This window comes from Poecilia latipinna, unplaced genomic scaffold (assembly GCF_001443285.1).
Source record: "Poecilia latipinna isolate Pla-1442-1.1 unplaced genomic scaffold, P_latipinna-1.0 Scaffold1186, whole genome shotgun sequence".
In the NCBI taxonomy this organism is placed as follows: Eukaryota; Metazoa; Chordata; class Actinopteri; order Cyprinodontiformes; family Poeciliidae; genus Poecilia; species Poecilia latipinna.
Window position 1 is genome coordinate 107,488 of NW_015113802.1, and position 12,658 is coordinate 120,145.

The 12,658-nt window shown below is 39.3% G+C and overlaps 1 protein-coding gene across 2 annotated transcripts in view; it reads left to right on the plus strand.

The window, feature by feature from the left end:
* sntb1 (syntrophin, basic 1) overlaps positions 1-12,658 on the plus strand; it is a 40,295-nt gene that overhangs the window by 11,015 nt on the left and 16,622 nt on the right. For both annotated transcript variants that reach the window (XM_015053566.1, XM_015053567.1), the window contains exon 3: positions 6,190-6,439. In XM_015053566.1, the coding sequence (XP_014909052.1) occupies positions 6,190-6,439 (250 nt within the window). The remainder of the gene's footprint in view (positions 1-6,189; positions 6,440-12,658) is intronic.

Here is a 12,658-nt window from a genome sequence, read left to right on the forward strand (position 1 = left end):
TGTTAGTTGTTAATAGTGTTGATAACAAGATGTGATGCAAATAAACTGGATTGTTGATTTATTTGCACACTTCTCTGCTGCTCTTAAACCATTTTTTTAAGGAGTAAAAGCAATTGTTACATAAGTAAGAACAAAATGCATGTATGTTGTTGTTTTATAAGTTTCTGCAGACATCTCTTGTCCACAGCAGATAGTTGGGTGCAAAGTCATGCTGTTGTTAAAAATAACAAAGTCAAACCTGTTATCTTTTTCTGCTATTAAGTGAGATCAACTGTTGGTCAGCTTCATCAAATCTTACCAGTGGCCCTTTAGTTTTGAGCACAGCAACAAGAAGAAAATTGTGACTTCTTCTCGAGATGCAAGATCATGCTGACAGCAACACTCTTTGGTGTGGAAGTTGTTACAGAGTTAAATAGGTTAATTGCCGTCTATTTTGAAAATCAATTAGGTTGTTAAGCACAGCGATGTAATGTATTTAAATGCATTTTCAATCACATGTCAAGTGAGAGTGAGAGCAAGCTAGACAGCAGATAACAAGAAGGATAAACGGGATACAGTCAAGCTGCTCTGTTGTGTCCTTTTGAGGTTTTGTGCTCTGTCTGCCATGGGACTTGCTGGATTTGGAAATGTTAGCAGCTCTTAGAAATCTAGTGGGCTGTAATGCTGTAATTTCCAGCCAGTCTGCTGATTCACTATTCCTCAGCCAACGATTGCTCCACTTCTGGTTTAGAAATCTTCTATGTTCCCTGCTCTTTGTTGCTGCAAGGTCCCGAGCTGTTACACAAGACTTTAATCACAGCTTATTTTTATTTTCAAACAAATAATTCAAAATAAGAACTTGGGGATATTTAATTTAATTTTATTTATTTTTTTGGTAGCAATGCAACAAACACTGCTTATTATTTTCCCAGAAAGATACTGTCAAGATCATGTTTTTTTTTCCACTTGAAAGAGAACAGCAATTATGTTGTTTTTGTTAAAAGTTTGCAGCAGTTATTGTATTTGTTCATTGCAGAATATTACAAGCTGAGCCAGTAATTTTCAAAAGACGTAATGTAAACATATTTTCTGCTTTGCTAAAAGTCTTTGTTTGTGAACCTGATCACTTTCTGAGATGCTCACATTTCAGTGTCATTCATCTATGCATGCATTTCACATGTTAAAGCCACATTCCCACTCCTACAACTTGATGGCATAGGTTCAGCAGTAAATGAGGTTTTTCCACGCCTTCATCAGAGTCTTTCAACAACAGATGTCTCCAGGGTGGATTTTTTAACGCCCATTTTGTGCTGGTCTGGTACCCAGATATCAACACCGGCTTGCAAAGCTTCGTTAGGCAGTCGGAGTCTATTTCTTCTTTTGTACTCCTTTTGCTCTGATTAGTTGTCTTTCCGTCCTCTGCTCCTCTCCCACGGGCTTTAATGAGAGGAGGCCTCCATCCACCTGTGGTGTATTTTCTCACCGAGACAAAATTGCATTCGAAGCATCTGGTAGAAAGTACTATGACTTCAGACTTCATTAAGTCCTCCTGAACGCCATTAAATAAGAGACAGATATGGTAGTTATACCTGTTGTTTTAGAGTGGAGGTTGTGTGCTTGCTAAGAGCAGAGGACGAACAAACTCTCTAAAAGAACGAGGCTGATCGTTGGTTTGTGTGTGTGTGTACTAATATTGACAGACGTCCTGCACCTCCATGCAGGAAAGCAGGAAATACGTTTATTTCATCGGTTGCAGAACATGCAAATGAAAGGAGAGTAAAGATTGACATAAGCTAATTTGACTACTGCGCACAGAAGTCCATAAAAGAGCAAGAGTCTCTGTAGTGGCTCCACTAACAGCTTGATCTTATTTCAAAATGCATTGAAGAAAGGGAGTCTTGATGACAAAGATTTTGTTATGCATGCATCCACATGCTCCATTCTTCTCCAGCATGAGCCAGGAAAAAAAAAAAAAAAAATGGAAAATGAAGTCAAACAGATGGGGGAGGGCAGGCCCTTATTTGGATCTTTTCGGCTGGAGTTATGCAACATGCAAAGCCATCTTGTTTCAAACGAAGGCTTGAGTAGCATGATAATCTCTCCAAGTTTATCTTCTGCTATTGAGGTTATTGTGTGGAGCTGGCTGTGTTGGAGTGAAATAGAAACATGACCCAAGGGAGAACCACGCACGTCTACACACTGCCAGGGTGAAGACTGCATGAACTACTTCCCATTTATTTTCACCCCGCACTTCCTGCTTTTTTATCTGTGCGCAGTTAAGCTGGTCACAGTTAAATTTCCACCCAATAGGAATTATATTTTTCTTTTTTTAGGAAGGAAAAAGAAAAACATAATTTCAACATACTGACAGATTGCCTCTGTTGTTGCTTTCTTGCCCCCGTCGATAGTTTCAGATTATCAAACTAATCTTATCAGACAAAAATAGTCTGAGTAAATATAATATTCGGTTTTCATGTGAAAAAGTCATTACCCCCTATATCTGATATCTTATTATTATTGATTCCAAAAGTCAATGAGTCTTTTGAAGCCACAGAGTCTTAATTCAACTCAGGCAGAGTTTAATTAAGCCACATTGTTGAGTTTTGAGCATGAGCTTGGGTCAAAGGTCGAGTTTAAATCCACTCTTTCGCTACGCTACTCAAAATATTTGTATTTATTTATTTTTGAGGCATTGAGGGGTTTACTTCTTGGTGTGTTACATATGTTTGTCCAGCTGCATAACACAGAGTTTAAAGTCAGAAGTTCTGACTTTAGAAGGATAGTTTCTTTCAGGATTTGACAGAGCAGAATGTAAGCTTCCATCAGCGATGACAACTTGTCCAGGTCCTGAAGCAGCAAAACACCTCCAGAACATTTCATTCCCACCTCCACAAGGTCTCATTGGACAAACATCTGAGACAGCTCAACTTTTGTCTCATTTATCCACAAAATATTTTTACAAAAGTCTTGGTGATCCTCAAGTTTTTTGGGTCAGCTTAAGTTGTGCCTTGACGGTCAACTGTTGCTGTAGTTTTGTAAATGGATGCTGGTATCGTCCAGTCTCTTTCTTTTTTAAAGCTTTTTCTGCCTATAGCGGCTTTCATTTGCTGCAGGTCAGACAGGAAATGGGCAGAGGGAGAGAAGGAAGGAAGACATGCAGCACAGGAACCAGAGTTGGAAATTGAAATCTGGACACTGTTACGGATTAATAAGCTGTGTGCGTGTAGCAGCCGCTCTACCACTACTCCACACACCAGCCCGAGTCTCTCTATCTTACTGCTGAATTATAAACACTGACTGGTTTTATGTCTCCTCCAGTCATGAATATTGGCCGCCCCACAGCCTTAGAATGTGCTTTGTGAACATTTTCCAGGCTGAAAGATTTCAATGGCTGATTTTGTTTCTCATCTTCTCTGGGATTCCAGTGGGTCAGAACATCATGTTTTGCTTTTTGGCATCTTTTAGCCTACTTCATGCTGCCTAATGGGTTCTGTTTTAAGACATTTCTTGATTCCTCTGGAGCTCATCAGGCCTGGGTGTGGCTGTTTAACTCTCTTTCACAGCACTATGAATGGGATGCACTGGTATCGTTTGTTTCTGCCCTTCTTTAGCATGAATAGTAACCCCCCCCCCCAAAAAAAAAAATATTCATTGCTATTTCAAGAATATCATACTGTTTCAATTCAAGATGATTTTTGTGTGAGCAGCAGAGATCGCTTGTCTGCTCGTGTGACTGAAAAGGAAGAGGTAATTGCGCTTGCTTTCTGCTCACATCATGGTGTTCATGTTTTTTGTTTTTTTTCTCTTGTGCATCTACCACAAAGATGAAACACAAGCTGATGAACCACAGTGGTTTCCATGAGGTGTCTTCATACTTTGTGTAAGCTAGTTCTTTGCTTTCATGTTAGAGGAGGTGTCTTGTTGCTGCTCATCTAACCACCGTTCTCTATCTGCAGTGTGCATGATAAAACTTTTGTTTCACTATGTAGACTTGTGACTTTCACTTTACACATTCTTATTCGCAGCTGTGCACAAATCGGCGCAAATGCGTTGGCTAAAATTTATTCTGAAATCCAATTTGGCCTACATTGTTAGTTCTGAATTCTTTAAGGACTATACTTACTCAATACATAAAATAAATACATTTTAGTGTAAACGTTTTGCTCACTCTTACGCTGCCATGACTTGACGTCGTGGTTTTGTGTTGCAGTTTATGCATGAGCTAAATTAAACTGCTTTAAAATTGATCACTCTCCACTGTTCTAAATTACATAATGCTTCAGTTTTTTTTCCCCATCTGAAAAATGTTATAAATTAATCATGCATCCTTGACTTTTTAAGCACACCTGTCATTTAAAGCTGTGATTCAATTCAGTCTATATCTCCATTCTGTCACTGTGCACATTTAAAATCTGAATGTTCTCACTGCGAAGGATGTTCCTCTTTCTGCTCATGGATTTCTTTTTCTTCATCATGTTTCATCATCACAGATCAGGGCGCACACTGTGTATGTTTTTCCTCCCTGTCTGAATTAAAATCCTACATGTTCCTTTGACTGGAGCTCTTCACAGGCAAAACCAGACGCGTCTGTCCTCAGCTGATGGCAGAACATTTTCGTTTTGGCTTTCTTATCTATTGCCCCGTGTTGTTCTGATACATTGCAACAAACGTATCAGCCTTTTTTTTTAATGCCGTTTAATCTAATCTGTCTGTGCGAATGAATCTTGCTTTGTAACTGGATCGTGTCGTCGCAGATGGCCCACTGACGACTCGAGCCGTCCCCATCTCCTCCTCTACGCTATGAGTCAGTCATCCTTCCTCTACAGGTTGCCAGTGAGGCTTGTTATGCCATCTCAAAGGATTCTATGGTGATTTTTCTTCACCCAGAATAGTTCACAAGCTGCGTTACAAATGGCACCAGCCAGATCCCAATTATTCCTGGCGCTGGATATCCAATTAAACATCCAACATCCATACCAGGCATCTGGAGCGTTCGGTACATACACAGAGCAGGCAGAACACCCACTTTTTCTCCAGCCTCACCAGTTATTTTCCCTTGTTTGCTTCCCTCTCAAGATAAGGAGATGAAGGGTTTAAAATCGTTATCAAGTGTTGCGGAGTTTGAATTTTACATGTAAAGCTGTGTTATCTTGGAGAATGTCCCTGGTTTGCAGCCTCAGCTGCTCATGTCCGATCAGCAGTAGGGCTTTCACAAGGTCTTTTTTTTTCTTCTTCTTCTCTTTTTTTTTATTTGTTTCTGTCCTTAATTATTTATAAGCATTTCTGCTTAGACCTTCTCGGATAAATCATCAGAAAATTGCGGATTTATATCATGATGTGTATGTTGCCATTTTTTGATCTGTGCTTTTCCAGGCTTCGCTTTTTCTTTTTTTTTTTTTCTTCTGAAATAGATTTTGATCTCAGTGGGATTTTTATGGTGAGATGAAGGTAAAATAAATATATAAATTGCAACAAATTAATTGGGAGATAAAAAAGACAGCAGGGCGTTTGGGCTTTTTGGCATGTTTGCGATCGCTGCTTTCGTTCCAGACTGGCACCCGGCGGGGTTGACTGTGCCAGTTCATTGTAATAGAGGAGGAAATCAGTAATCTTTTCACAGTGACGCTTGTCCTCGGCAACAAACGGGAGCTCTTCATAACCGACCGAGTTGTCTACATCGCTGAAATCATTTTTAATGCTTCATAGGGCAGCCAAAAGAAAAGTTGCATCATATGCAATGAGCTGCAGCGGCTAGCGGAGACTGTTTTTTGCTGCAGTTTTGTGTTGTGAACCCACACAAAGTAGTATGTAAGTGCAAAAAAAAAAAAGAAAAAGTCTTTGTGGTTTTCAACTGTTTTTCCCCTCAAAAACTCTGAAATGATTGCGTGTAATTATTTAACTATTTAGTAATATTCCACCACCTAAGGCTATAATTAGTGCAAACATCTTCATCTTCAGGAACTGACGTTCAAAGCTTGATATGTTGATTCACAACTTAATCCTACTCTAAGCTTCTCCACAAACTTTTTCCAGTCTGCAGAATTCATGAAATCTAAATAGCCTTTTTTCATTATTAAGAATTTAAACCTAAACATTTTCTTTGGATATTTTTATATACATTTTTAAAAGAAAAATTTGTTCCTATTTTTTCTGCCTCATTTGATCATTTTCTTGCTCCTAATAAAGTTGTGTGCTGTCTTCTCTTGCTAGTTAAGTACATGCGTGAGGCCACGCCGTATGTCAAAAAGGGCTCCCCTGTGTCAGAGATCAGCTGGGAGACGCCTCCTCCCGAGTCTCCGCGCCCCAGCAGCCCCCCCACCGCCTCCTTCTCCTCGTCCTCGCCTCAGTCTCCCGGCTCTCCCAGCCAGCCCTTCCTGTCGCTGAACGGCGACAGGAGATGCATACCGCTGAAGATGTCTTGCGTGACACGTGCCATGACCAGAGCGGATCCCGAGAACAGGTAGGTGGAAACTCACTGGGACGAAGTGAACAGAAAACACAAACACACGCCGGAGGGACGAAACCGCAGGCTTGCTGGAGACCGTTGCTAAACTTCAGATGTCATTTCAATCAATATGCAGTGCAGGAGCTTTTCCTTAGGGATAGCTTTGCCTTTAAATTAAACACGCACAGACAAATGCGATGCAGTTGTAACAATTGCATGTCCCCAGTCTTTTAAGTCTCTGGTGTCTCACTGGGTTTCTGGCTGCTCTGACGAAGCCGGCAATAAAAACAGGAAATTATTTATCGAACACATTTGGGGCAATTCTCTCCTCTTTCCCCTAATGGACATTTGAACAGCGGATGAGGAAAATAAAAGCCTTTGTCAGTGATTCAAATCACCTGCAGCTAAAAACCCTGAAAGTTCTCATTTATCCACAGAGAAATGCACGAAGATTGATGTTTTTCTCTCTTCTCTCCACTTTTAAATTAAGCTGTCCTGCTTGATTCACTCATTTGTCTTCATCAAAGTCAAAATAATGTAACATTAGGTCATTTATTACCAGCATAATAACAAAGCTGTCGGTAGAAACTTGAAGTTGTGCAGCAATGTGTTCTGTCTCTTGCAAAGGTTTTCACACATTGTGAAGGTCTTTTTTGCATCTAGTCATGTTACAACAAACCTAAAGGAAAATTATTGGGATATTAAGAGGTAGATGAACACAATATAGTGTGTACTTGCAGTGTGGACATGATTTATAATTAAATGATTTATTAAACAGTTGAATTAAATTTGTGCAATATCTCAATCACAAAACACTGCTTAGATGCGATATTTGATATAATGTTTCAAGTTCAATTTAGTTGGTTACAATGCAGTTTGTTTGAATTTTTTTTACAGCATTCATGTGATTTATAATTAAACACACTGGTTTGGGGCATTTTATGGAACTTAGCAGAAATGAGAAATAAAGTCAGATCATGACATGAATTATTTCATGCTGTGAATGACAATTTAAGACTGTCATTTAGATGTTAGTCATGACAGAGGAAGCCGGTTTGTCACTGGACTTTATTCCTTTGCAAAAAATCTGAGAAGACGATGGTGACACAGCAACAAGTGTAAGCTTTAGAAAGTATATGATGTTGAATCAAAGCAGAACTACCCGACATTATTTTCTCTGCTTTGCTTTCTTTGCCGGTTTCCATTTGCTCATTAGTATCTGCCCCGGGGTCAGCCGGCGTCATCTGCTATAGTGAAAGACAGAAGCACTAAAGTGACTTTTTTAGCCTGATTTCCTTACAGCCAGACATTTGAAGTAGCTCTTAGACCTACTGAGTAGTGGGTGGGGGGATTGTTAGAAGGTGTCATTAAGCTAATTGGCTGGTAATTTGACAGTGGCAGAGTTAAATGGCAGATTGATGCACAGAAATGATTCACTTTACTTCACTCTCTTTTCACTTTCTGTGCTGTGTACCATGGCCCTGTTAAGTGCTGTTTGACCATGTTGTTTTTTCCTCTGCGTGCAATACTTTCTCCTTGTTGCTCTGTCTTGTCTGTGCTTCAGTCTTTTCAACTTGTTTGTGTTTTTCTGCCCCAACGACTTCCTGCTGTCCTCTCCTTTTCCTCTCTTTCATCATCTCCCAGTACCAAAACACAAGTCTTGCTTTTCTATCATTCAACCTCTTCAGCCGTTTGATTTTTTTTTTTTTGTTCTCAGCAGATCTCTCTGTGATCTCACTGTGACTCGGTGTCTTTATCTGTATATATGTGTCCACAGAATCCACAGAATTGGTTGTTCTTTATCTTAAAAGCTTTGCATAATAAGCCCCCAGTGGCCAGTCTCCCCTAAAGTTAGTAATCTTCAACTCTCCATTAGCAAGGCATAGTTGCACAAAAACAAACAATAAAACTATAAATGAAGATTAACGTTACAGGGTTTCCTGTAAAAGGAAATACAGACGTACTCAACATTTGTCCTAGACATTTGGTCTGTAGGCAATCTTCCACAAATTTCGAGTTCAAATGTTACTTTCAGATGCAAAAGTGATCGAAACCCAGATATGGTCATCATTGGGTCTTGTTCCTCATCCTTGTTGTGTTGTAAACAATATGCATTGATTTCCTCACCAAGCGTTTTGCATCAGATCCTGTTCCTTGTATGAAGCTCTTCCACATCTCGCCTTCCTCATTTTTCAAGCTGAGATGTGCGTCTCTAACAGAGCAATCTCCCCCTGTAAGGAGTTTGTGTGAAAGGGGGGAAAGTGTGAACTAAATTGTTCTCCTGACCATCTTCAATTTTCATGTGCACAAACAGCTTTTGTGTCAAAGCCATATTCCAGTGAAAATGCATTTTCATGTCAAACCAGCTTGCTCTTTTAGCGCCCACGAAAACCTTTGAAATGTTTGCTTTAATCTTTCTCTCTTTGTTCCTGAAACCTGAAACAGGAAAAAAAAAACTATATTAAACTGTTTCTCATTGAAAACAATTCTAGCTGAACTATTTGTTTTTAATAGTGTTTAGCACGTAAAGTAAATGATTGACATCTGATGACCATCTGCTTGGAGAACAGATCACCTGTTGCTGTGCACTGTCAGTCAGATGGCTGAAAAAAATGTGGGAAACATTTCGGCTCGTGAAAAACAGTCGTAATGTGGGAGCTAAACGAATGTGTGTGTGGAGCATCTGACTGCATACTGCCTACTGGAGCAGAGAGACTGACTTACCAACAAGCTAAAATCTCCTTCTTTAGCCTCCAGTGTTAAACTAGTTATGATATATTCACGATAAGCTCTTAAAATACCACTAAATTAAGCAAGTCATTGAAGGTCTATCTTTTAACAACTAATAAATTATAGATAGCATTATCCTAACTGCAAAAATTAAAACAGCAGTAACCATAATGGCTATTTTCCATTTTAAATAAAAAGAGAACAGAATATGTTTTGCATATACTGCGATACGCAAACTCTTCCTCCAGAGTATTTACATTAAATAACATTATGGTGAATGTAATTGAAATAAAATGACAATGCATATTCTAGGACATGAGTCCCACATATATACATACATTTATATAAATATAGAGGATAGGATTCATCACCTAATATACAAGGACTCAATTACTGAGACTATTTCCCATATATCCAATATTTAACCTTTTTCCCTCTTCCATTCCTCCTCAGCAGTTTTCTTATTTCTTAGCAGTTTTTTTTAGTGCATTAATATCAGTGTAAAATCTTGCCATCTTTTCAGATTGTCTTTGGCTGTACAGGACTAGGGTGTCTGTACCTGAGATACCCTTAGTCACGTTTCACATTAAGTCAATGTCAGAATACATGGGTGTAGGAGGAGCACTGCTTGTAAAATCACACTAAAATCAGTCATGACTTTCAAAAGACTGCTTGGTGAAACCTTCAGGTCAATGTTGATTGAAACCACTTAAAAACACTTCAGGGTTGAACATTGACTTTGTTGCCCATAACTTTGACTTTATTGGCGAGTTATGCGAGGAGTTGAGGTCAATGCCCCATCTCCATGTCACACACAGATAACGCCGCGCTTCGCTTTGTGAATGTCTAAAGCAGGTTTGTGGATGAGAATGTAGACCTTGGACAAATTTATCTTGACCAGCAGGTTTTTATGAAGCCTTTTTCCTTACTCCACAAGCAAGACAAATTCCTGATTGACTCTGCCAGATAAAGTTTAGTAAATGTTTAAATGAAAATGCACCCGAGTTGAAATCGATTCGCTGTTCTTACTCCATGAAAATGTGCTCATGTTTATCCTGGAAGGTTGGATGTTTCTCAGCCTTCGTTTGTCCCCAGACAGAAAGCTGAAGTTAAAGATCACAAGGCAGGCCTGTAAGCTAGCTCTCTGTTTTTCTTATTTGGCTTTCAGGGATAAAATGGTTTAGGAGGTTTTATGTTAAATGACTGAAGATTCTGGCTTATCTTCCTCTTCTATACTCGGTGCGATGCTGCATCTCCCTCAGGGGTTTCAATTCATTTCACCAGATGATGTATAAACCATGTGCGAGCCCAAGAGGAAATGCACAAGAGCGGGGCCTGTGAAAGGCAGAACACATACGGCGATGAAAAGAGCCAGTAGAAAACAATGCTAAAGAAGTGGAGAGATGGGTTTTCCTTTGGATTGCAGGTAGACTTGATTTCAAACAAAGTGTTCGTCCTGATGCGAGTATCCTGACCTAACGTATTCAGATACACAGCGTGTATTAATCCTGGGAATAAATTGGATATTTAAATCAAGCCAAGTTATTTCAGGTATGTTGTACATTATTAATAGTCAAGAAATCGGCCTCAGGCTGCTTTTCAGTTCACAGATCACCCACACGCTCTATTCTTAGAAGGTCAGTGAACGGTGAATTGGGATAAGTGAAAAAAAAAAACTATAGAATATTCTAACAAGGAAAACACTAAAATTAATGTTTCACTGTTTAGAACACAAATTCAGTCAGTATTGGTTAAAGTGTTATGCCATTGGTGATATCTATATACAGTGCCTTGCAAAAGGATCCACTGCTCCTGAACTTTGGTAAGTTTGTTCACATCACAACTATAGAAATGTTTTAGATTTCATTGGTATTTTATGTGAAAAACAAAGTAAAGCAACAGAGATGTGTATTTATTTCTTATTTAGTCCCTCTAAATGAAATGCCTGAAGAAGTCACATGCTTAAAATTGTCAATTTGCTTAATCTCAGGATAAGCCCAATTAATTTTGTATTGAACATTGGTGGACAAATGGCATCATGAAGACCGAGGAACACGGTTGGAAAAAGGAAGGTTGTGATACAATAGCTTTGAGAATCTCACATACCTGTAGCTCTAGGAAATCAATCTTCAGATAATGGAAGAATATGTCAAACCTGCAAACCTACCAAGACATGCCTAACAAGCACAACAAGCAGACAAAAGGCCCATTTTAACTCTGAAAGTGCTGCATGACTCAAGGTGGGAGAATCTTTTGACAAGACAACTATTAGCTTAGATCTTCACAAATCTTACCTTTATGAAAGAATGCCAAAAAAAGAAAATTGTTGTAAAAAGAAAGCCCTGCCTACAGCTTGCCATAACCCATGTGAGTGACCTGCGTGCATCACCCCGGAAACTTTGAAGCCTACCTTGAAATATGGCCTCAACGGCATCTTGGTATGACAATGCCTTTCTTCAGCATGGACAGAGAACCCGGGTTGAGTTTAGTGCAGGGCAATCCTGAAGGAAACCTGCCTAAAGATGTATCTCAACACAGCCTGAGCTATAATGGACTGATTTAGACGGAAGCATATTCATGCATTAGAATGGTCCAGTCAAAGCACGAAGCTAAATCCAACCAAGGATCTGTCGCATGAAGATAATAATATTTCTATGAGAACAGCCGTGTGCAGAAAATGATTCTGTAATAGCTTTGCAGTAATCTAATCTGATGTTCTCTTCTCGCTCTGAATGCATCTATTTTGCATTTCTGTAAGCTCTTTTGCCAATGAAGTGGTGCCAGTGCAACATATTTAAAGAGCCTCCTCCACCAACCACAGATCTGCCTCTGAGGTTCTTCCCCTCCACTCCTCCTTGGCCTTGGTTATTTAGCAACCTGGCTTTTTACAGGAACCCGTTCAAAACTTTAACCCAGAGCAACACCAGGAGTTGATTTAATGTAGATGGTGTTTTTACTGGCAGCGATGCTGTTGAATAGGGAATGCATGGTATTCTTCAGAGATGCAAGAAATCTTTCATTATTAGGTAAAGTAAAGGTGCGAAGAGAAGCTGAAACCATTGCAGCTTAAGCAACAACAAACGACTGGATAGATGATGAGTTTTTTGGCAATTTCTTTTCAGCCCTTTTTTTTTTTTACCCTTTTTTCCCCACATCAGTTATTTTATATTCTTCCAGCATGGATAAATGTCAGCGAGAGTTAGACATTTACATACCTCTGTAATCTCTGTTTGATCAAACTCTATTTCAATTTAATTTTTTTTTATTTAAAAGTTGCTCCTTTGCTAATCTTTGTCTTATATATATTTTTTTCTCCTTCCAATCACTTGAGTATCGGCCTACCTTCTCTTCTATTCATGCTGCACAATGAAGAAAGAGTTAACCGCATTGTTCTTTAGCAGCAACCACATGCACCTTTTTAAAATTCATACTCTGAGTGCACACAATCAAAGCGCCATCCAGAGAGATCGAGAAGGGTATGCTTTGCCTCTCCTGACCAGAAAT